Here is a 25,395-nt window from a genome sequence, read left to right as displayed (position 1 = left end):
CACTGCCCCTTACTGTGTGTTTATACCTGGTCTGGAATTGGCTGTCTGTACGTGAGTCAGCACTACTCAAAGTCTTGTACATTTTAAGTTCCTTGAGCATCTATCTCTGCAGCTTGATGAGTCTGGAATCTTGAGCTGTGTGCTGTTGAGTAGGCAGGATCAGGAGAGGATCCAGTGGGGAAATGTAAAGAATGTAAACTCTTGGCAGTTGGTCCAGAGAAATAATTTATTTGTATAACAAGTACCTTTTGGGGGGAATCAGCCAGTAAAACAAACTAAATGTGTTAGGTTAAATTATTATGTGAAGTATTTGGCCATCTACCGTGATAGCTTCACGAGCCCTTGTATAAAAAACAAGCAATAGGTACAGCAGTACCTCTATGGACAGTCTTAATTCATCACTCGCATATCATTTGTCAGTCACAATGTAGGGCTCCCATGGACAGAGTCAGAAGGAGGAATGTCATAGTGGGGTTTTATGTTAACCTCTTATCTTGATTCTGCTGCTGACTTGCTAATTATGTGCCTGTAAGTCACTGCCGCTTTCTGAAGCTCAGTTACATCCTCTGTAAAATGGGAAAGAAAGTACTTGGCCTCCCAGGGATGTTATGAAGCTCGATACATTGTTTGCAGAGTGCTCTAAGATCCCTGAATAAAAGGTGCTATAGGAATAGAAAAGATTGCTTCATCCAGATGCTCCTTCTGACAGCTGCTCAACCCTCGGTCACCTTCCTTCAAGAACAGTGATGCGCAACCTAGGCTAGTGAGTGGGCCACATAGGCAGACTTCCCATCTCAGTAGGCTGTAAAATTGTCATAACCAAGACTGTCTCCTGGGGTAGGGTAGTTTTGCTAACTGCGCTTGCGTATCTAGAATTTGCAGAATGTGCCAATTGAACCAGTGCTTTGATAGGATACAGAGGGAACAAACGGTTCTCCCAGTGAATGTTGTGTGCAATCAGCATTCATCTTACTGTGTGTGTGTGTGTGTGTGTGTGTGTGTGTGTGTGTGTGTGTGTGTGTGTGTGTGTGTGTGTGTGTGTGTGTGTGTGTGTGTGTGTGTGTGTTACTGTTACTTTAGGAATACTGGTAAGAAAAAACCTACACAGATGGCAACCAGTGGAATCGGGCAAACCTGTGCATGGGCAACAGTAAAAATGTCTCGTGGGTCTCTCACACAGAACCCTGATGGGATACAGGTTGCCCACCACTGCTCAAGAGTAATTGATTGGGTATATTCTCAGAGATGGTTCCTTAAGCACAGGTTGAATATAAGGCATATTTTGAATAGTTTTGCAGTCTGTCCTCTAAAGGAGATTGGACTGGCATCTGCTAATCACTGTTGATCAGAAATAACTTCTCCAGATATTTACTGGTTTCGCCAGTTGTGTAAGTCCACACATCAGGACACTGCGTCTTTATCTGGCAGCCATATCAGGGAGAGATTGTATCTGCAGAGCAATCAGAGTTCTTGTTATGAATTGTGAAGGAGGGCTGGAGCAGGCCAAACTCCTCACATCTACCAGGTGTTAATGGGACTTGGGGAATCTGGTCATTCTGCTTATAAATATGCATAGTAGAGGAGGAGCTAAGATCACTTGGGAGGTCAGAAGGTCCAGGACTCTCCTTCTCTTGCGTTATCAGAGTTTGCAGCAGACTGGCTGACTCCTCTTGCTCTGCTACCAGCATCCTGTAGGCCTTGGCTAATACAGATCATTCTGTTGTGTCTTTTTAGGGTTAGTCTTCCCATTTTAATCTTAAGATATTTTGCTGGTTCAGTTGTTTTTTGTATATAGGTTGCATCTGGGTAGATTATCATACAGATGCCCCTATTCTCCTTAGTATTGCCCCTGTCATGTCTCCCTGAGGTGCTAATAATGGAGCCCAGCCAAAAGATGAATCTTTGCCACTGGCTTTCACAAGCTAAGACAAGTAAGAATCTCAACCATTGCTCTTGAGTTACCTCTCCCAGGGCTCTCTGTGTGTTATATCCAAGAATGTGTTTGTATCTTTCTGCCCTAAAGCTGTCTACTCAATCCAAGAGAAATCATCTCTATTACAACATATCTTGGCAAATAAGCTCAAAATCACCTCATGTTGCTCCTCTCTCTCTCTCTCTCTCTCCCTCCAAAGTAGGCTTCTTCCAGCCTTAAACAGTTCCCCTGGCTATTTTTTCTATTTGTAGTCAAGAGATAGTACTTTGGTTTTATCTTCCCTGTGGAGGTGAAGTAGTTCTGCAGTCAAGTGCCATGTCTTTTATTTCCTGTGTTGGCTGGTCATCTGATTAAAGCACAAAAATATAACTGGTAAACTGCTACAAGATGGGCGCCTGAAAAGAAATGAACCTAGATGTTTATACTTGTCAGTGTAGTTGTTCCATGATGGTTCTTTAGTTACCAAAGTCCCAACTGTATGGGACTCAGAGGAAGAGTAAAACTGCAACAGGGATACTCTTTTTAAAACTCTAAAATAGCCGTCTAAAATAGCATATAGTCAAAGTCTCAGGCTCTTTCAGGACTAAAACCAGTTTCTGTATTCCTCATTGGGAAGGTGAGAAAATATCCCCTTTCTTGGTGGGGAGGGTCAGTTTCCAACCCTGAAAAGTAGCCTAATACAGGTTGAACCTCTCAAGTCCAGAAATCTCTGGTCTGGAAACATCTGTCCTCTGGAATGATTTTAGTTATTCTGCTGTCCACCTCTCATGGGTGTGTCCGAGTTTCCCCAGTCCCATAAGATTTGTTTACAGCCACCAGTCCTGGCTCTGTGTTCTGTGCTGCTTTTTAGCTCTAATTTACCCCTAAATGTCCCCTAACAGCCCAGTAAGCAGTGGAAGTGATGATAACACTGCTAGACAATATTGACCTCCCATGGTCAATATGGGAAAATTCTCTGGTTCAGAACTGGTCAGGTGTCAAGGGTGCCAGACTAGAGAGGTTCAACCAGTACATACATTTAGCCCTGTTACTGATGCAGGGCTAAACCTGTCCCATATTTTAGTCTAGTATAATTTTGAGAAGTGAATTTAGGGGAGAAAGGAGGAAATATTCCTTTGACTGCATTTTTTTAAATGGCTGCAGTTTGAAGCTGCTCATAAGCTTGGAATGCTAGAAGTCTCAGAAGAGATGGATTGGTGAGCAAAGGCAGGTGTAAAGGTCAAAGGTTTGTGATAAATACAATTTATCATATTCTTTTGCATAGATATCCCTACATGCAGTGTGTTTGTGTGTATATTTGTGTATGGGTATACTACTGTGTGTGTGTGTGTGTGTGTGTGTGTGTGTGTGTGTGTGTGTGTGTGTGTGTGTGTGTACACATATCTGTGTATATACATATCACTTTGGGATCCTTTTAGGTGAAAGTTGCTTATATAAGTGTAAGTCACTGTTTTCATTACTGGTTTTACAGCAGTAATCCTCCATTATTTCCTGGCTATTCAGACCTTATGACACGGTTTGTATTGTGTTGTCATATGCATGAGAAGGCTGTTTATGAGATGTTGGGGACCAATGAGAATGGACCCCATCTCCAGCAGAGCATTCTTTTTCTAATTAAATTGTCACTGGAAGGAACATCCGGAGCAGCAATTTTCATTTTGGATTGGAGGCAAAACATTATGAGTCTTTGTCATTTGATTAAAAAGTTACTTAACCTTTTAAATTGCTACAGATGTAAAGATGGCTCTGAGTTTCCAATGTAATCGCCTCAAAGTTAAAATCAGGAAAATCTTTGTGTAATGAAACCCATATGTCATAGTGAAAGGATGCAAAGTGCTGGCAGAGTGGGCTGCTCTAGCAGGAGATTCTGTACCCAATCTTGTTAGCCGGGGCTGCTTTTGGTAATCCCTCATCTCCTCACTTGTAAGAAATCAATCTGTACCACTGAATCTTTTCAGCCAGCAGCCACAAAATTTACTGCAGGAGGCAGTTTGGGGACAGTTGTAGTAGAACAGGAGCACAAGGCAACAAGGCTAAATGCAGGATTGAGGGATTGAAGTTCTAAAGAGGAGATTATATTAAACCTAACTCCACCCTCCAAGCAAGTGGAAATCACAGTTTCCCTTTTCCTCCCTGACCTCTCCAGTCCAATACATGCCCTGAGGGCCACCTATTGCCAGGCAGAAAATTTAATTCCTGGGTCAGGGGTCCCCATATTACCGTGGTTTGGTCCCATTTCTTTCTGCAGTTTGAGGAAATGGGAGGTCTGTTTAAGCACTTTTATTGTAACCCAGGTTGATAACAAAAACACCTTTGAAGATATTGTTTTCAACACTCACCTTCCTTCCCCACCTAACTGAGGAGATTAATTTGTAACCAGACTATTGCGATCGTATCCATTGTTGATTTTCTATTGTAGTGATGGATGCACAGTATAGGAAGGGTTGTAAATTCTGACTTGACATAGAGATTCATGTTTTTATTTTATGCCACACGGATTCTGTGGTGTCTCTTTACTGGTAAATGAAACCTGTGCTAAGACCCCCCACCTCTGCAAGTCAAGTGCCTGGTTTAAACAACCATTTCAAAATAACCCAAAGGCTTCCACTACAGTTTTTGTCCAGCCTTATAATTAAAAGATCCACCTCTGTCTACTAAGCAACTTGCTTCTGCTGTTCCCTTGGGCAGTTGCTTAAAATAGGTTTATTGTCCTTCTCTTTGACTGCAATCACTTTTAGTACATAGAGGTGATTTATTCATTCTCCAGCTTGTACGGCAACAGTACAGCAACCCAAACAACTCCAAGATGCCTACCTGGAAGTGATATTCCCACTATAAAGAATTCATTTAACAGGAGCAGTGCTGAGTAGAAGGAGCACTTTTTTTAAATAATAGGGACTTTTTTATGAACACCCATGTTCAGGAAAGGCTCCAAAGTGGATTTAAGAGGGACAGAAGAACAACTAGTCAAGACATTTGAACTTGGCACTCTGCAATCTGGATCTTTCCTGTGTTTACCAGAAATACACTCATCTGTGACTCTTGGGAAAATGAGACAAGCCAGAGCAGGGAAAATAAGATTGTAAATATTTGTGGAAACTTGCCCTTTCAGTTTGGCGGAGATTCGTTTGCATTATGAGGACATATTTATGGCAATCTCAATACATATATGAACATGAGGGGTCCTTCTCTTATCATACCTTAAAAACAGAGCCCTGTTGCAGCCCATGTGTGGAGAAGAGGAATACAGAATAGCAGAAGGCTGCCTCCTGCTCCTAATGGGATTTTGTAGCAGCATGTGCGAGTTTGTTTCAGAAGTCAGAAATGAACAGATGTTGGTATAAATTACCTCTGTGTCTGATGTCTTGCAAATTAAAAGCGCGGTTGGCATCACTAAACAATTTCACCAGGTTTTGGGGGGGGGGAAGAGCGGGCGGTGATTATTGTAGCAGGTCGGTAAGAATCTTAAGCTGCAGCAGAGCAGGATAGCAAGGATAAAGGAATGAAGAATAAAATGAGAGGTCTGTGAATTAATCAGAAATGTTAACATCTCCGATGACAAGTGAACAGGAGGGCACGTGCTCTGGAGCAACCCCCAACCTACAGTAATTTCTCTCAGAGCACAGAAGGAGTCTATGCTCACTGCTTGATTTATAGGGTGCAACCCTCTTTGGGGGGAATGGAATTGTCATACATGAGTATATCTCTTATATGGGACTGGCATTTAGGAAATCTTGCAACTCTATCAGCTGAGAATGCTGTAGTTTGGTTTTGTGCTTTCTCCACAATAGCATTTTACAACCCTGTTGGATGGTGTGAAGTATGGTAGTGTCAGGGAGCTGCTTACGTTGAGTCTGTTTCAAATGGAAACTGCTAGAAAACTCACATTTTTATTAATCACAAAACAGCTCAAAACAAAAATCACCTTCTGCCCTTCACCAGCTCCTTCCATACATGAGTCTCAGAGCACTATATCAGTATTAACATCTTGGGAGACAGATATATTTTTTTATGATGTCCATTTTGCAGATGGGGGAACTTGAGGTGGGGGAAAAAAAGTCAATGGTTCCTAGACTTTTAAAATTAATCAAGGACAGGGCTGGGAATAGATCCCAGATCTCTTGAATCCCTGTCAGGCTCTTCAAACAGGGAATTGTTCTTCTCTACAAAGGGAGGGCCCTGCTTATTCTGTGACTCCTCAGCCATGGAATTGGGCTCCAGAATCCACGTTTTAAAGTTTGAAAATAAATTTCTAGCCATCATGATTGAAAACATTAACCCAAGTGTAACTGATGAAGTAATGTCTGCCTGAGTCTGCAAGCATCCTGAAACAAAAGCTGTGATAAAGTGAGATGGGGATAGGTTTCTGGGGTGTTGATTCTGAAACCTAATTATGCCAGTTTAACTGTCAACATTAATTATTTCACTGACTCTTTTAGCAACATCCAGCTATTGGATGTAGCTTCTTCAGGTAGGGAAATCAAGGTTGGATAATTTGGGGAAATTGAGGATGGCCTCTGAGGATTTTTGTTTGTTTTTAAGTGCTAGGACATGAATTCTAATCATCCAGATGAGTGAGTAGTGACCAAATGTCATTACCTGATGTTAGGTGTTTAGTAGCTTTTGTGAAATGAATCAGGTTTTAGTTTAGTTCCTTCTGGGCAAGTGGTAATGTCACAATATCCATCCCCAACTCATGTGTTAAATTGTCACATTTAACACATTGTCACATTTGCTATTCTTCTATGAGTGGATCATTTAGACTAGAGAGTTAAAATTCCATCTCTTCCATTTAGATAGGGTTACCAGGTGTCTGGTTTTGAACCGGACAGTCCAGTATTTGAGCTTTATGTTTGGGAAACAAATTGAGAAAATATAAATATCTGGTATTTTCTAAATAAGAGGTAATGTAGATTGTGATGTAATGTCAAGTGTGTCCAGTTTTTTGTTGAAACCATCTGGCAACCCTACGCTTTAGGGCTCTCTCTAGGTTTGATGAAGGAGACTTGCATTGCTCCTGTACTAGTTCTGTGAATAAAGGACTCCATGTCCCTGGGCTGTTGGGAATCTTTCACCAGCGCAAAGCTTACTTCGGGCTTTTATTTAAAAGAGCTGAAAAGGAGAGGAACCCCTCTCTCCAGGGCTCAATCCTAATCAAGCTGTGTATATTCAGTATTGTAATGTTGGGACAAAGATTGTATTAGGGTGGCTCTGCCAGCGCCTATGGGCTCACAAGTCAGAAATGTTTTGTGCAGGAAAGTGGCTGTATAAACTCCATTGTAATGCAGCAACCAGAGATTGATGGTGCCAAGAATATGAGAGAGGGAGATAAACCTTGCCTTGCTGTATTAAATATCTAGGAACTGACAATGCAAAGTGAGAAGACCAAAGCTCTATAAACTCTACTTTATTACACTATCCATAGATGAACTGCATTGAGGGAATATAAACCCCATTATATTGCAGCATTCAGAGACTAACACTGCCAAGGGAAAGAGAAAATGCTGTGTAATTTCTGTTTAAGATCATAAGCATCCAGGGACCAGTAATCCTGAAATGGAGAGAGACAGCACTCCATAATCTCTGATGGATTTTAGCATCCAGGAACAATTGCCCTGAGAGAGTGATGGAGCTCTGGATTACACCATTCAGAGATTGATAGTGCAAAGACACAGGCAGATCTTCATGACCAGGAGGCTATCCACAATAGGAATAGAAAGTGCTGATTGTATGTAATGACAGGCCATGGGAATTATTGCTGAGCTTTGAGGTTTCCAATGTGTGGCCTACATTTCCAGAGTGTCAGGAATTCAAGGTGCAGTGCAGATTTCCTTTCATTTAAAAATATTTTTAGCTATGCGTTAGCACCAGAGCGAGGTCTAAATACATTTCTGTCCTCCGATTAAATATTAAAAATGGTCTGGCTCTATTTGTCTTACATTAATCTTTTTCCCCCCTTTTGATTTCAGCGAGAGAAATGACTCGTGGGAAGTTCCTGAACATCCTGGAGAAACCCAAGAAGTAGCTGCTGCTACTGGAACTCAGGCAAAAGTATCACTGTCTGGGTTATCTCATCTGTCACTGCAGATCCAGCAGAACACTAACTTCTTCAAGAAGAGGCTAAAGCTTTCTTCTAGAATGACAGAAGCAAACCTCTCTACTGCTTCCACAGCTCTTCTCCTTACAGAGGAGCAGCATTCCAGACACTTTTCATGACGACTGCCAGTAATTCCATCAGCACAGAGACCTTATCCAAGGTTTTCAGCACAAGATTGCCAGGAAAGCTCAACCCTCATATGCTGTAGCAAAGTTTCACAGCAGTCTTTCTATAAACCATTCACAGTGATACATCCTGAGTGGCCTCTCATCCCCAGTGGCTTCATTCAGTTGCTGTCAGTGACTTTGTGACACTGGCCAGTACCTCTGGGTGATGCATTGGCTCTTCCATGTGTGTCTCTTGCCTTAGGAACAGTGATTTATTTCTGTGCTGGAAGCAACACTGCAGTGCTGACTGTAAGCAGGGTTCTGGATGAAGACTGACAGTTCCAGGGTTTGTTAGTTCTGGATCAGTACAATCATACCCTACTTACAAGACAGGTGGAACTTGTTATGTGTCCTAGATTGACATTACTCACACCCTTCAGAGGTGGATGTCCTGCAATCAAGGGAAGTTCTTCAATCCTGTCTCTGCCTTTGTTCTGTTCTGCATGTCACAAATACTTGCACCTGATGCTATGTGGACAGGGGGCTCCATCTCAGTGCTAAACATTTGTGTGTTCTCTTGTTCAACCTAGACTGATGGCCCATAGGGAGTGAATAAGAGAAGGTGTCTATTACAGTATCATGAAAGAAAATGTTTCTGTGGAAACTTCTGCCAGGACACAAACAGGTCTGTCAGCTCCCTTTGCAAATCCAGATCAGTGAGAGTGCTCCTGAGGTACTGGAGGAAGTTATAAGATTGAAGGGCAATAATGTTTTAAATTAGAGCACTTCCAGGTGGAGCGACTGTCTTGTTCACACCCCTGTGGGGATAACCTTCATATAAACAGCATCTACTACTTATGCTTGAGTTCTGATATTTGCCCACATTATTAGAAAACAGCAGCTTCCAGAACTTGCTTTAACTGCAAATGTGGAATGTGTGCCCCATTAAGGGGCGAATTGTACTGTTAGCTAGTATCCTCGTGTACAGATTGGGCTTCATTCATCTGGTACTGAACTACTCTTTAGCGCCTTGTGGCCCAACTGGTACCAGAGTACTTGTTAGTGCCTTTCCTCTTTCAACATGCTGCTGTGTATCAGTCTTGTGTTTTTCTGATTTGTCTATTTCTCTGCAAGGTTGGCATAGCTCTTATGTCACTCTGTTTTCTTCTGCCCAGTAAAACTACGTATTCTAGAATAAAAATTGGTTGTTCCTCATGGCTAAAATAAAGTATTAAAATGTTAGTCCAAGAGTAGTTTTCTCTCTTTGTTCAAACAGTTACATACACAGTCTGCAGTTGGCTGTGAGGTGTGAATTGAACCAGTGCTGTGGTTATACAACATCTTATTAATGCATTGTCCTTGAAGCATTGCATTCTTCTGTCTTTGGGCAGATTCTGTTTTTAGGCTGTGTGCACATTAGTGAGGAGCAGATTCCTGCTCAGGGCAGATTTCTGAGATTTTTACTAAAATGTTTAAAGCCTTTCTATCTTCAGTCTGTGCGTGCCTCCAGTTAGTTAACAAGAATTAAGCTAAATTGGGAAAGATCCTCTTCACTAAACTTGCACAATTAAGACCTTGACCTGCAAAGACTTACTCAAGTTCTTAACTTTGAGCATGTGAACAGTTTGTATTCAATGGGGCTGTACCTGTATGCTTGTCTTTGGAGTGATAAGGCTTAACAGAGCAGCTCCAGTTCTTCAAAGGAGGGGCAACAGAACAATAGTAGATGCAAGGAAACAGTGGAGAGCCAGAGAGGGAAAGGACTTGCTTAGTTGATGGTCAAAATGGGCATAGATGTAGCTTTGAAAGTGTTAATTTAAATTATATGTTTGTTGGGAAATTAACATTTGTATGTCTAGTTTAGTTTAGATGTATTCTATATATATAAAATGTGTGGTCCCAAAATGACTTGTGTGAATTTTGGTTCTTTGTTGCATATTCTGGTGGTGTCTATTCCAATATATGAGATGTTTGGAAAGCTGAGAAGTATAGAGGGAAATCCCAGAAGTCTGTCGCAAATCTGCATGCCCGTTTTGTGATCTGGACAGTAAAGACTCTCAAACTTCAAGTAGCTGGCACCATAGCATGCAAAAACCCCTTTCTTTTATTACTACCCTGTTTAGCAGTACTTATCTTCTAACGATGGGGAAACAAGTGAGAGATCCTTTAGATTCGAGATATTTATTCGTTTTGTACTTGTCATGTATAGAGATGAAACAGTGATGTCTTTTTTTTTAATTGGTAGTATTTACATGTACTTTTGTGTGTTAGGCAGAAAATTATCTATCTGCTGTTGCTCTATGTTCTTATAATAAACAAGTGCAAAGCTTACAAAATGGTGTGAGTCTTCGTGAAATGGCCCTGTGAAATATGGAAGCTGTGACCAACCAACTAGGAAATGTTCCTTACCAACAGGTTTTCCACCATTTAAAGTTTAATAGCAAGACACTTTTGTACATCCCACTATATTAGTTCGTGACCAGTAGGTGTTACCACCACATTGGTAAATAAGTGGCAACAGCCAAAAAGAACTAAGATTTTTAGGAGCCTTCACAAACTCCATTTCTTTCTGCCGTGATGTTCTTCCAGATTATGGAACCATTACAGAGACGCAACAAATGTTTACAATTGCGTGTGTGATTTTTTTATTTATTTTATAATTAAAAGAATCAAAATCAGTGAAGGAAGAAAAAAGGTAGAATTACGGGAGAGATGTAGAAAATCAAAATTCGATGGCATTTCAATGTTATCCTAGGGTTGTCATTACTTGATAGAGCATTGTCATGTGTCTTACCTTCCCCATTCAGATGTTAGTTTTATTTCTCTGGATTTTAGACTAACAAGCATTTGCATATTTATTGTGCCTCTTGGTTGGAGTCCCTGTGCTCAGAAGAAACATGCCTCGAAGAGCACAGTGCCAGCAAACAGCATCAGTAGGGGGAGTGGCGGGGCTGTGGATAGGGTGACCTGCTCCACGAGTGGTGGCCAGAGTGTGGAAAACAGGCTCTGGTGTGCCGCAATTGTCATGGGGCAAGGTGGGGCACATGTCTCCAAAGGTCTTCACCCAGCCTCCAGTGACACTTGGTCGAGGCGTCCTGTCCTGTCATGCCCCTTGTGGACCATATGGGGTTGTGGATGGCCCTTTTAGCCACATGGACTGGAGCACTCTGAGATCATGGCAGAGTCTCAATGCGTGGATGAGACGATGGTGTAGGGAAGAGGGGTTTAGATTTATTAGGAACTGGGGACACTTTTGGGAGAGGGGGCGCCTATACAGGAAGGATGGGCTCCACCTAAACCAGGGTGGAACCAGACTGCTGGCACTAAACATTAAAAAGGCCGTAGAGCAGTTTTTAAACTAAGAGATGGGGGAAAGCTGATTGGTGCGGAGATGCACATAAATCGGAGGGAGACTTCTCTTAGAGGAGAATCCATTGATAGAGATTCTCTAAGCTGTAGTCAGAAAGAGGAGGGGAGAGGGCGAACCATGGGCCAGGGCAGACAAACAACCGCATACAAAGGAATCCAATGCATCAGGGAAGGGCAGACAAATAAGCAGTGGCAAATTTTTAAAGTGCTTGTACACAAATGCTAGGAGTCTGACTAATAAGATGGGTGAACTAGAGTACCTAGTATTAAATGAGGAGATTGACATAATAGGCATCACTGAAACCTGGTGGAATGAGGAAAATCTGTGGGACACAATCATACCGGGATATAAAATGTATAGAAAGGATAGAGCAGGCCGGGTGGGTGCCGGAGTGGCACTGTATGTGAAAGATAATGTAGAATCAAATGAAATAAAAATATTAACTGAATCAACATGTTCAATAGAATCGCTATGGATAGTAATTCCATGCTCCAATAATAAGAAATTAGCAGTAGGGAAATATTACTGACCACCTGACCAGGACAGCGATACTGACATTGAAATGCTAAGGGAGATTAGAGAGGCTACCAAAATAATGGGGGATTTTAATTACCCCCATATTGACTGGATACATGTCACCTCAGGAAGAGAAGCGGAGATAAAATTTCTCAATGGCTTAAATGACTGCTTCTTGGAGCAGCTAGTGCAGGAACCCACAAGGGGAGAGGCAATTCTCGATTTAGTCCTGAGTGGAGTGCAGGATCAGGTCCAGGATATAACTGTTACAGGACCGCTGGGGAATAGTGACCATAATATAATAACATTCAACATTCCTGTGGTGGGAAGAACACCTCAGCAGGCCAGCACCCTGGCATTTAATTTCAAAAAGGGGAATTACACAAAAATGAGGAGGTTAGTTAAACAGAATTTAAAAGGCACAGAGACTAGAGCCAAATCCCTGAAAGCTGCACGGAAACTTTTTAAAGACACCATAATAGAGGCCCAACTTAAATGTATACCCCAAATTAAAAAACATAGCAGGAGACCTAAAAAAGAGTCACCGTGGCTTAACCACCATGTAAAAGAAGCAGTGAGGGACAAAAAGGTATCTTTTAACAAGTGGAAGTCCAATCCTAGTGAGATAAATAGAAGAGAACATAAACACTGTCAAATCAAGTGTAAAAATGTAATAAGAAAAGCGAAAAAAGATTTTGAGGAACAGCTAGCCAAAAACTCAAAAAGAAATAACAAAATGTTTAAGTACATTAGAAGCAGGAAGCCTGCTAAAAAACCTGTGGGTCCCCTAGATGATCGAGCTATAAAAGGAGCAATCAAGGACAATAAAGCCATTGCGGAGAAACTAAATGATTTCTTTGCTTCAGTCTTCACGGCTGAGGACGTTGGGGAGATTCCCGAATCTGCACCATCCTTTGTGGGTGATGAATCTGAGGAACTGTCCTGGATTGAAGTGTCATTAGAGGAGATTTTGGAACAAATAGAAAAACTTAATGTTAACAAATCTCCGGGACCGGATGGCATTCATCCAAGGGTTCTAAAAGAACTCAAATGGGAAATTGCTGAGCTCTTATCTGTGGTTTGTAACCTATCCTTTAAATCGGCTTCCGTACCTAATGACTAGAAGGTAGCCAACGTGACACCAATATTTAAAAAGGGCTCTAGAGGCGATCCTGGCAATTCCAGACAGGTAAGTCTAACTTCAGTACCGCGCAAATTAGTAGAAACAATAGTAAAGAATAAAATTGTGAAGCATGTAGAAGAACATAATTTGTTGGACAAAAGTTAACATGGCTTCTGTAAAGGGAAATCCTGTTTTACTAATCTGTTAGAGTTCTTTGAAGGGGTTAACAAACATGCGGACAAGGGGGATCCAGTAGATATAGTATACTTGGATTTTCAGAAAGCCTTTGACAAGGTCCCTCACCAAAGGCTCTTGTGTAAATTACATGGCCATGGGATAAGTTCGTGGATTGAGAACTGGTTAAAAGACAGGAAACAAAGGGTAGGAATAAATGGTAAATTTTCAGATTGGAGAGGGGTAACTAGTGGTGTACCCCAAGGGTCAGTCCTGGGACCAATCCTTTTCAACTTATCCATAAATGATCTGGAGAAAGGGGTAAGCAGTGAGGTAGTAAAGTTTGCAGATGATACAAAACTGTTTAGGAAAGTCAAGACAGAAGCAGACTGTGAGGGACTCCAAGAAGATCTCACCAAACTGAGTTGATTGGGCAACAAAATGGCAAATGAAATTTAATGTGGATAAGTGTAAAGTAATGCACATCGGGAGAAATAACCCCAACTATAAGTACAGTATGATGGGGGCTAATTTGGCTACGACAAATCAGGAAAGAGATCTTGGAGTTATCGTGGACAGTTCTCTGAAAACTTCCACGCAGTGTGCAGCGGCGGTCAAAAAGGTAAATAGGATGCTAGGAATTATTAGGAAAGGGATAGAAAATAGGACCCAGAATATCTTACTGCCCCTGTATAAAACTATGGTACGCCCACATCTTGAATACTGTGTACAGATGTGGTCTCCTCACCTCAAAAAAGATATTTTGGCCTTGAAAGGGTTCAGAAAAGGGCAACTAAAATGATTAGGGGTTTGGAACGGGTCCCATATGAAGAGAGGTTAAAGAGACTGGGACTTTTCAGTTTAGAAAAGAGGAGACTGAGGGGGGATATGATAGAGGTCTATAAAATCATGAGTGGTGTGGAGAGGGCCAATAAAGAAAAGTTATTTATTAGTTCCCTAAATAGAAGAACTAGAGGACACCAAATGAAATTAATGGGTAGCAGGTTTAAAACTAATAAAAGAAAGTTCTTCTTCACACAGCGTGTAGTCAACCTGTGGAACTCCTTGCCAGAGGAGGCTGTGAAGGCTAGGACTACAATAGAGTTTAAAGAGAAGCTAGATAATTTCATGGAGGTTAGGTCCATAAAAGGCTATTAGCCAGGGGATAAAATGGTGTCCTTGGTCTCTGTTTGTCAGAGGCTGGAGAGGGATGGCAGGAGACAAATCGCTTGATCATTGTCTTCGGTCCACCCTCTCTGGGGCACCTGGTGCTGGCCACTGTCAGTAGACAGGATACTGGGCTAGATGGACCTTTGGTCTGACCCAGTACAGCCATTCTTATGTTCTTATGTTATGTTCTTATGGCAGGCCAAATGAGGCGTTTTCCTTGTGGCGGGACCCAGGAACAACTGTGGTTGTGGCAACATAATCAAAATGATGTCCTCTGACCATCAGAGGAGTAAAGTTCTAGAACAGCCTTCCAATTGGAGTAATGAGGGGGGTGGATAAACTATTTTGTTTTAAGAACGGGTTTGATTGCCTACAATGGCATATGTCCCATCCATGACTGCTATTAACAAATATCTCCTAATGGCTAGAGATGGAACACTAGATGGGGAAGGCTATGAGTTGTTACAGAAAATTTTTTCCAAGGTGAGTCTTGCCTACATGTTTAGGTCTAACTGATTGCCATGTTGTAAGTTGGGAAAGAATTTTCCTCCAAGTCAGATTGGTAGAGACCGTGGCGGGGGGAGGGATGGGTGTCCTCTTTCTCTGCAGTGTGGGGCCAGTGTTACTTGCTGGTTTGACCTAGAGTAAATGGTGGATTCTCTGTATTTTTGAAGTCTTTAAACCATGATCTGAGGACTTCAGTAACTCAGCCAGAACTTATAGGTCTATTACAGAAGAAAGGTGGATTAACTTCTGTGAAAAGCAACGTGGGCCTCAGGGATGTGTTGGCTGCTGCTTTCTGCAGCTCCCATGGGCCAGGAATGGCAAACCACTGCCACTGGGAGCTGCAAGGGACCATGCCTGTGCACAGTCAAACAATGTCTCGCTATCCACCAGCACATTATCCTGATGGGCTCCATGCTGAAGGTTGCTGAACCCTGGACTAGACAATCATGATTGTCCATTCTGGCCTGAAAGTATGCAAGTCCCTGCTCCAAAGAGCTCACAGTCTAAACAGAATAAGAAGCATGATACAAGATACCAGCAAAGTGATCAGGGTCAGGATGGATATTTGATTTGTTAGTTTATATACAAGGATGGGGAAATAAATAGAAATACCTATCTCCAGTTGCCCCTCTATTTAGTCATTACTAATATTTATGTATATTTATATATAAATTGCCATTCTAGCTAATTATCTGCTCCTGACCATTTTCTATGCCAGCATTGGCTACTACTGCTTGTCCCCTGTCTTCATGCTCCCCAAACTTCCTCCTTTTACTTAGCACCTTAAGATGTGTAAATTGAAGTAGTTGTCTAATGAGGTGCAACAAGGCCTGTCGGTTTGCTTTTTCTGAAGTGCTCTGTACCCTACACATCACATTGAAGTCACTGAGAGCTGCAGGCGCTGAGAATCTGTAACAGAGCTGATTGAAATAATTTTGGAAACATTTTTTGTTGAAAAAATCACTTTGTGAAAAACTGAAATACTTTACGGAATCGTTAGGAAGGTTTCTCAAGTCAAAACCAGAATGGGGGAGGGGACTCTGTTCTGCTTGATTTGGAGCAGGAACCTGAATCTGTACCACACAGGGTCCTGTTTTTTATTCAGCATTGGATGGAAACAGGCCCACCAACGGGGAGACAAAGGAGGCCACTTGCCCTAGGGCTTGGTTAAAGGGGCTGGAGCCATGGGCCCTTTAAATTGCTGCTGGAGTGTTCTGCTGCACACTCCATGCAGCTTTTAGGGCTGGCAGGGGTGGCACTGAGGGATGGCTGCCCTCAATCCCACCCCTTCTGCCCCCCTTCTGGGCTTTATGGTCCTCCCACACACCTTCTCAGATGTTCACAGAACCTGTCAGTGCCCCTGGATAGAAAACAAGTTTTGAAATGTTTCACAAAATGGATATTTTTGTTTGTTTGTTTTCTGGCCAGCCTTAATTTTTAAAAACCCCCAGGCCATAAACCCCTATGTAAATTCACTAGAAATGACAGGGTCTTATTTAGGAGTTACCTTTTCACATGCTTCTGAGTTTGGCAGAAATGTGACTACCTGGCTCTATCGGCAGACCCTGTCTCAACTGCCGTCCTGCATTTCCTTTTAGCTGCAGCATGATTAGACACAGGGAAAGCCCCAAAAGGGGAATCTTTGTGGTTATTTAAGCTAAAATCTCTGCAGCCAGCCTTTTTTTTTTTTCCTCCCTCCCAGAGTTCACTGTTGTCCCTCCTCACCTTCAAAACAAAGATAACATTCAAAACAGCCTTGGCTTTGGAATGAACTAAAAATAAGTTTTTCAGATCCTTGTGTTTGAAGGAGAATATTTAAACACATACATGAGGGAGCAGTCTGAGGGGCAAAAAGATGTTGATGGTGGGGCAAGGCAGAAGGCAAGCTGGGATGGGACAACATGGAAGGTGGCTTCATGCCTGAGTGGTGGAGGAGGAGGAGAGAAGATGGGGGCAGGTTAGGGACTGTCTTTGTCCCCAGCAACACTTACTTGATGCCAGCCATTCTGACCTCTTCCTTCGGTCCCTGCTCTGCAGGAGCAAGACTCCAGATGCTGGGCTGCTTTCTGCCTGCTCATCCACTTCCCCTTTTTTTTAGTGTAACCACCCGAGAGGCAGCGCCAGTTGCTGTTTGTGGCGCAAGAAGTGCGGGCTGTCGCTTGTTAGGAGAATTCCCCCAAGTCAGACCTGCGGTAAGAGCCGTGTGAAGCGGAAGACAATTAGGGGCTTATTAGTGTCCTGGGGAGACGTGTAACTTGTGTTGCTGGGACTTACCAAAACAGCGAGAGTCTTACCGGCAAGCTCCAGCCGAGAAAAGACTGAGGGATTGTCTCACCTAATTATGGGGAATGGGCCTCTTTGTGTTTGTGATTCGGTACGGTTGTCCGATCGCTTATCTCCGGCTGCTGGCTCAGGCCTAGCTGGAAGTGTGCTAATTAGAAGAGAAATGGACGTAGTGATCCTGTCAGCTCTCGTTACCGGCGTGGACAAAGCAGAATATTATTCTGAGGCAGTGTTTTGTGAGTGTCCCTCTTCCAGTTCTCATTAAGGGAAAGGCTGGTGGTTGGGGAGGGGATCCTACCACATGGGCTGGCTAATGGAGCACAGTCACCGTTACTGTGCTAATTAACGGGCTCAAGCAAATGCTTTTCCAACCAGCAATCCCAGTAGCTGCACCTGTTGCATCCAAAATCCCAACTGCCTCCATGGATGAGCAAAGAAAGCGATGTTTGTGTGTGTGGAAAAGGGGTCGACTTAGGAAAACCTGTTGGACTGCCAAAGGGGCAGGAAAATGGTTGAAACAGTCATCTTAGTGACTGTACTGGCATAGTGCTGTAGAGCTAGCTGGCTGCGCTCCAATGACCCAACAGTAAATCAAGCATATCTGCTTACACCCAACTTACCTTACGGAGCTGTGAAATGCACATGTGGGTGGAGAGAATTTGGAGAATAAACACCAAGGATGTAAAGCAGGGCTCAAGAAATCATAACCTTACCCCTCCTCCTCTAGCAAGTGAATAGCTATCAGTATCTTCATGGAGACCTATGCAGCCAGGACTGTGAAACCTGGGAAACTCACAGCAGGTAACATGGAGGTGACTGAGAGAATCCCAGACAGAGCGGACATCAGCCTGTTGGAGGACTGAGATAAGGAGGGAGGTAAAAGTGCATTTGAGGAGGCTCTTCTTGCCCAAGGAAGTAGCTCTGTCTGAGACTTCCAGGTGAAGCAAGCAGAAACCAGTAACAACCCACAAATTCATTAGTCTAGACAGGTAAAGAGGATGCCTCAGAAGAAGCCACAGGAAGCATTGAAAGGTATGTTGAGATACAGTGTATCATTTGCTTAAAAGCATGTTTTAAAAAAATAGGGAGAGTGGAGAGGTAGAAGATAGAAAACATAACAACGCTGATGCTCTGAGCTTGTGGGAGTCCATAGAGTAGATATATGCCTGTTTGGTATAGAGATGGAGGTGGTGCTAGAGACAGACTGCAGCAAGGGGGTAACCATGCAGTCAGAAAGACCTGTATATCCATGAAGGCCTGCCCCAGAGAATGGAGGAGTCACAGTGAGGAAGGGGATTGCATCAGCAACAAAAAAGGACATGGTGTGAGGGGAAAGTGCTGGTGAGAATTTAAATGTATTGTTGGTATATAATTGCCTTTATAAATCAACACCTTGAGTAACGTCTCCAGGAATTTTTGGTTCCCTACCTCTCCATTCTTTTGGAACAATTAATCTGTATGCAGTGTACTCATCATAGCAGACTAGAGGGGTTGAATTGTCTTATCTATTTGTCCTAGAAATTGTAAAGGTGCTTTCTCCATTTCAGCTATGTTTTGAGCCCGTGTCAACCATTTTTGTTCTGATGGAGGCTCCGGGGCCTTCAGTTTTCTGGTTAGAGTATGTTTGGCTGAGGGGGAAGTAATTTTTCCCTCTGTTGTAGAGGATGCTAGAATATGCTCCATTTTACCAAGCAATCACACCCTTCCAAGGAGGCCTGCAAAGTCATGTGTCTATAGCCTGCCATTTCTCTGGGGTTATGTTCCATCTGAACAAATACTTTTTTGTTCTCCACTGGATTGGAGGAAGTGCAAGCATGCCTTCCATATCCTACCATGCATCTTTTGTTCTCTTCAGTAAGCTCAGACTGGAGTTTTCTCTCTCCACTTTGCCTACTTATTATTTTTAGGAATACCCAGGAAAGTACTGGGCACTTCCCAATTAAAATAAAAAGATATGACCCTGTCCTGAGGATCATACAAAATTTCAGACATGATGTAGGGAGGGGATGGGTGAAGAGCAGGGTTAATATTGCTAAGAACATTATCAATTATCAATTCTTATTGCTAAGACCATTAGCCAAGAAGGTTAGTATGCAATATAGTGTGGTCGTGAAAGCTTTGATTTATCATTTTTAATTAAGTGATGCCTTGGCTATTTCTGTACACTTGTAGCATAGTTGGCTTTTAAAGAGAGTCTTGCTGAGGAGAGGATAGTAACCTTCTAGACATGCTCAGGAATGGGGTTTCATGCTTAGGGGTGGCGTAAGAGAGAGAATTATGGGGAAGAGTGAACAAACAGATAACTAATGATGCAGTCATGTAGTGCATTCAGTCACAAGAGTGGAGGAGTAGAAGGGACCCCCATTCTTCATTGCAGTTCCTTGATACCATACATGCTACTTAGAGCTCTCTCTGACCTCCCAGTCATGCCATTAATGGGTACAGAGGAAAGCACTGTCTTCTCCTTCAAGAACTGGCCATACAGTTATTCAATCTCAAGAGAAACATCTCCCTGTGTGGGAGCTTAGAAATGTCTAGCAAACAATAGACTTTGGGGCCACTTGCCCTCCCATCCCTTCCTACTTTGTGCTGGGGAATCATCTCAACTGCCTTTCAGTTCCTTCAGACCCTTTATAAGAATGGTAAACTCCAAACTCAGGTTAAGGTCCTCAACTTATCTCTTGATAGGTTTTTTTTTGGTCCCCTTTCTGCACATATGAGTACTGTTTGTGAGTATGATTTGTCCGTCAGCTTTTAAACTATTATGGTGCTTGCCCTTCTCCTTTCTTTGTGTCTTGTGATGGGGTCTCTTCTGTTAGATGTGAGGCCTTGGCTGTAAGGGGCCTCGGCACGGTCTTGTTGCCATTGGGGATGAAGCTTGAAATCTGTGCGAGCACTCTTGGCATGCTGATTTATCATCACTTGGTCATATCACATCAAGGTCCCCCTGAACTAGCATCTACTCTGCCAATGTCCTTTTCCTAACAAATAGGGAGGAACTAGTTGACAATTTGAAAGTGGAAGGCAGCTTGAGTGAAAGTGATCATGAAATCATAGAGTTCACAATTCTAAGGAAGGGTAGAAGGGAGAACAGCAAAATAGAGACAATAGATTTCAGGAAGGTGGATTTTGGTAAGCTCAGAGAGCTGATAGGTAAGATCCCATGGGAATCGAGACTGAGGGGGAAAAACAACTGAGGAGAGTTGGCAGTTTTTCAAAGAGACATTGTTAAGGGCCCAAAAGCAAGCTATTCCGATGTGTTGGAAAGATAGGAAATATGGCAAAAGACCGCCGTGGTTTAACCACGAGATCTTGCATGATCTAAAAATAAAAAAGGAGCCCTATAAAAAATGGAAAGTAGGACAAATTACAAAGGATGAACAGCAAACAGCACAGGAATGCAGGGGCAAGATTAGAAAGGCAAAGGCACAGAATGAGCTCAAACTAGCTACCGGAATAAAGGGAAACAAGAAGACTTTTTATAAATACATTAGAAGCAAGAGGAAGACCAAGGAGAGGGTAGGCCCACTGGTCAGTGAGGAGGGAGAAACAGTAACAGGAAACTTGGAAATGGCAGAGATGCTCAATGACTTCTTTGTTTCGGTCTTCACCGAGAAGTCTGAAGGAACACCTAACATAGTGAATGCTAGTGGGAAGGCGGCCGCCCCATTCGCCCTGCCCTATATCCACCCCTGATAGCAGTTTTCAGATATCTAAAAGGGTGTCATAAGGAGGAGGGAGAAAACTTGTTCATCTTGGCCTCTGGGGATAGAACAGGAAGCAATGGGCTTAAACTGCAGCAAGGGAGGTTTAGGTTGGACATTAGGAAAAAGTTCCTAACTGTCAGGGTAGTCAAACACTGGAATAAATTGCCCAGGGAGGTTATGGAATCTCCATCTGAGGAGATATTTTAAGAGTAGGTCAGATAAATGTCTATCAGGGATGGTCTAGGCAGTATTTGGTCCTGCCATGAGGGCAGGGGACTGGACTCGATGACCTCTCGAGGTCCCTTCCAGTCTAGTATTCTATGATTCTATGTCTCATTCAGATGTTTCTATATTCATCTATTGTTACTAGTGGTTTAGGAATGGAGTGGCTCTTTGGTTTTAAGACAGGAGTGCTTTTGAAAGGAGATCCTTTTGACAGTTATTTTTTATTTATTTGTATTACAGGCTCCATTGTGCTAGGCATTGTGCAAACACATAGTAAGGGGCAGTCCCTGTCCTGAAAAGTTTATGATCACGGAATTCTAGAAGAACTGGAAGGGACTTCAAAAGGTCATCTAGTCCATCACCCTGTGCAGAAGCAGGATTAAGTAAACCTAGACCATCCTTGACAGGAGTTTGCCTAACCTAAATAGACCAGGTACAAAAAGGAAAGAGGGAAAACGAGTCACAGGGAGGTGAAGTGTCTTGTCAAATGTTACCCACCAGGCCTGTGCTGGAGCAGGAAGAGAACTTGAGTCTCCTGAATCCCAGTTCAGAGCCTTTACCAACAACCATGATGACTTATCAGACTAAATATCTGTTGCTCTTTATACAAATATAAGCACTAGATACTGTTTAGTAGATGACATTTAAATAAAGATAAATCACAACATAATACCTGATGTATTTAGAGAATTTAATTTTTAAAATTCACCTTACTGCATTGTTAAGGGCGGGGAGTTTCAACACACAAATCAGCAAACTAATAATGGTTTCCCAAAGCAGTATTAACTTGGCCGCATTGCACAAGCTATAGACATGCTATTCTGAGCTAAGTATTTGTAAGCAGGGTCAGGGTAAACTCTATTCTGACATCTAGTGGCGAACTGTGGCAAGTGGTGCAAAGAGACTTCAGGGGCTGAGCCCAATTTGCATAGACACACCCACCCTGTCTAGTATGTGCCACAGCAGCCCAAATCGTCACTTTGGCCACTGTGGGAGCCCCAGTCTCTCTGTTATTGAGGCAGAGGGGATAAAAGTGTTGTTACCCTGATTATGTGAATCAAGGACAATGGAATGGTGGAACTGTTTATGACCGAGGGATTCGCCATAAACTAAGTAGCACTCTCTAGACAAGGGGCATGGGTTCCAAACCCAGTCAAATTGAGAGAGGTTGGGGACAGGTCTTGGTACCTGGTGGTGGGGCCCTGTCTGAGGGCCTAAACAACACTGATTGCACTCCCTCCTCTCTCCACTGTGGAATATCAGAGTTAATTTAGATTCCATTAGGAGTCTAGTTTTGAGCTGTGGAGCTAGCTTTGCTGTGGGCCAGCGCTAAGGCTCCTCTGTTATGAGCTGAAATCACTGTTGCTGAGCTGTGGACGAGAGCTGAAATCACTGTTGCTGAGCTGTGGACAAGAGCTGAAATCACTGTTGCTGAGGGGAGCCTGGCGCTGTGCTGCTAGCAAAGCAGTTTGCAAGGGGCAACCAGCAAGCACAGGTGGACAGTAGATGCAGCTGGCGGTGGCCTGTGGCTGGTAGGAGCGGCAGCTGGTGGAGAGCGGCAGGAGCAACCAGCTGGCAGCCTGGAGTGTGGACTGAGGTGGTTGGTGGATTTGCGGAGCCGGACAGTGGAGGCGGCTTACCTGACGACAAGTGGAGTGTGGCGGAGTGACTCGCGTTGACGGTGGCGGCACGGAGAGGCGGAGCCACCGCCGGGCCACGTAAGGTGCATCGATCCCCACCCCTCCAGGTTGGAATGGTGAAACCCTGCCGGGTGGACTTTTGAACCCTGGGATGGCACTGACCCAGGGCTGAGACTCTTGGGGTGTTGGACTTTTGGGACGTTGGGGAGATTTGTGGCTGGGGGGAGGGCCGTTGCTCATTGGGTTACCTCATGTTATTAAAGGTTTGCTACTCTACTGAGGCTCTGTGCTTGCGAGAGGGGAAGAATTGCCTCTTTTGAGGCACCCAGAGGTGTAAGTAAGATTTCCCAGGTCACTGGGTGGGGGCTCGAGCCGGTGTTGTATTACCTCGTTGGGAGGAGACCCCTAGACACTGAACCCGGCCCTTGCTGCTGCTATTTACTCGGCCTGGCAGAAGGGTTACATATTACTAATGTGCTTCTAACAGTCATTTCAACTACTCTCAATGTGTGGGGAACCTGCTTGCACATGGTGCAATTATACCTGTGCAAAGTGGGCATATAGTACAGTGCTACCTTTCTGTCTTTGTAGGATTTCATACCTGCTCTATCCCTATGTGGCACAAGTCAGGGGATGTTAGTCTTTTAAACATTTTGAAGTGTCTTAACTATAGTGGGTTTATATTCTTAACCTTCCTGGTGCAATGATGGTAGCGGGCCAGGTCCTGTGAACCTACACAGAAAATATTATTGTATTAACAGTCTCAACACCCTTAAGAGTTAAGTGTAACTTCTCCCATTCACTGTAGTAAGAGTTCCAGCTGCATTCGAAAGGGCTGAATTTGATCCAGTAAAATATTTACTTACCTCAAGAATAATGTGACTAATTTATGTTTATTAGCTCAGTATAAGCATAAGTATTAGTATATTAATGAGCGAGAGTCCTAGGGTGGGACAGGACCATGGCAACAGAATGAGACACAGATGGGAACAAGGGAAGCAGAAAAAGGAGAATGTTGGAAGCAAAGGGGACTGAGAGAGCTGATGATGAAGCAATGCAATGTGGAAGAAAGCAAGGGATGGACCAGAAGATGGGGACAACATGAAGGAAAGAATGAGAGGAAAAGAGATGCTGGTTTTGAAAGGAAAGGGATAGAGTGAAGTGGACATAGAAGGAAAAAATAGAGCTAAAGAAACGAAATAAGGGAATAAATCAGAAAATAATTGCACCAATTTTAAATTGATGCATTTGATTTGTTTTTATTATATTTTTTCCTGGGCAAACCTCATAAAGATATTAGTCTTGCTATATTTAAAGCCCACCAAATCAGTGCACTCTCAGTGATTGCTCCTTGCAGCATGGGTGGGTTATTTTTGGGTGGGGGTCAACTCCCTACTGTTTCAATTCCATTTCAGGTAGCAGTGGTGGGAACCCTAGAATAGACAGGGCTCCAGGCAGCTTCCAATTCTCCAGTTATTGTCTCATCTAATTTGCTTAGAGCATGACTACATGCCAGGGTGATGAAAACACTACCAAAAGCCGGCACCTTGTCTGCATGTTTGCTGCTATCAATGGAGCTGAAATAGTATTTGCCCTAGTGGAAAATTTTAGCTATATAAAAATGTAATATTAAGGCCAGTGAAAATTCCTCTGTTCTGGAGTTTGTTTCCCCCTACCACCCCCCCAAACTTTTTGGCTTTTAGAGGAGCTTGCATGGTCTATCCACTCATGTTGGGCCTGATTCTCAGAGGTGCTCAGCATTTGTAGCTCTCGTAGACTTCAATTTGGGTGCACAGCATTTCTGAAAATGAGGCCCATGTATCACCAGTGTAAGCTATTTAATATTAAACTAAGTGAAGATTAAAACATTATAAATCAGACTCAAATCAACAAATCCATTTGGCCTTACTATTGGATTAGAGTTAAATCATCAGATTGATAGCAAAATGATCAATCCTTGTAAAAATTCTAAAGAGTCTAAGAAAGGGAGTCCATTTGGTAGAGAATTTGACCAAATTCAATCAAGTCTATCATTTGAGTGATTAAGTATTTTAAAACTGAAACCAAATTATTATTGAATGTCTGAATCTCAGCTTCAGACCAATTATAAAACTCCCTTCAAAGAGTCCCAATTTTTATATGGTATCTTAACAGAACAGTCTCAGTAAGCAGAAGTTTAAGAATTATTTACTTGAGGATTTTTACATGCAGAACACATTTTAACGAACACTTCCATGAGATTTTAAGGTTCTTTAAACCTTTTCTTTTTAGCACCTCTTCAGGGTGGGCTTTGAGAGCCCACAGCTATGCTTTCACTTCCACACCCTCAAATAAAGAAAATAAAAAGACTGGACTTTCTCCTGGCCAATCAAAACAAGCCATTAGAAATAGGGAAAATGGGATGTTTAATAATGGGGGAGAGAGAGTTGGTGAAATTTTCAGCTCTTGTAGCCTTTGCAAGTCTCTGGCCAGCAGGAGCTGGAATTTAATTTAAGGAAGCAAGCAGTGATGTTCTGTTGGCACAGCATTTCTCACTAGCAGGC

The 25,395-nt window shown here is 42.9% G+C and overlaps 1 protein-coding gene across 3 annotated transcripts in view; it reads left to right on the top strand.

The window, feature by feature from the left end:
• Positions 1-25,395, top strand: part of LIN52 (lin-52 DREAM MuvB core complex component) — a 136,456-nt gene that overhangs the window by 68,465 nt on the left and 42,596 nt on the right. Inside the window, exon 6 of one of the 3 annotated variants that reach the window (XM_006117735.5) lies at positions 7,903-9,379. The exons of the other annotated variants lie outside the window; for them this stretch is intronic. Coding sequence (XP_006117797.1) covers positions 7,903-7,958 — 56 coding nt within the window. The 3' untranslated portion in view covers positions 7,959-9,379. Of the gene's footprint in view, positions 1-7,902; positions 9,380-25,395 lie in introns of those variants that run through there. 3 annotated transcript variants of the gene reach the window in all.

The sequence above is a fragment of the Pelodiscus sinensis genome, chromosome 5 (assembly GCF_052426305.1).
Source record: "Pelodiscus sinensis isolate ZL-2025 chromosome 5, ASM5242630v1, whole genome shotgun sequence".
Lineage (NCBI taxonomy): Eukaryota > Metazoa > Chordata > Testudines > Trionychidae > Pelodiscus > Pelodiscus sinensis.
Note: the sequence above shows the minus strand (reverse complement) of the source record. Positions and strands in the feature narration are given on the sequence as shown.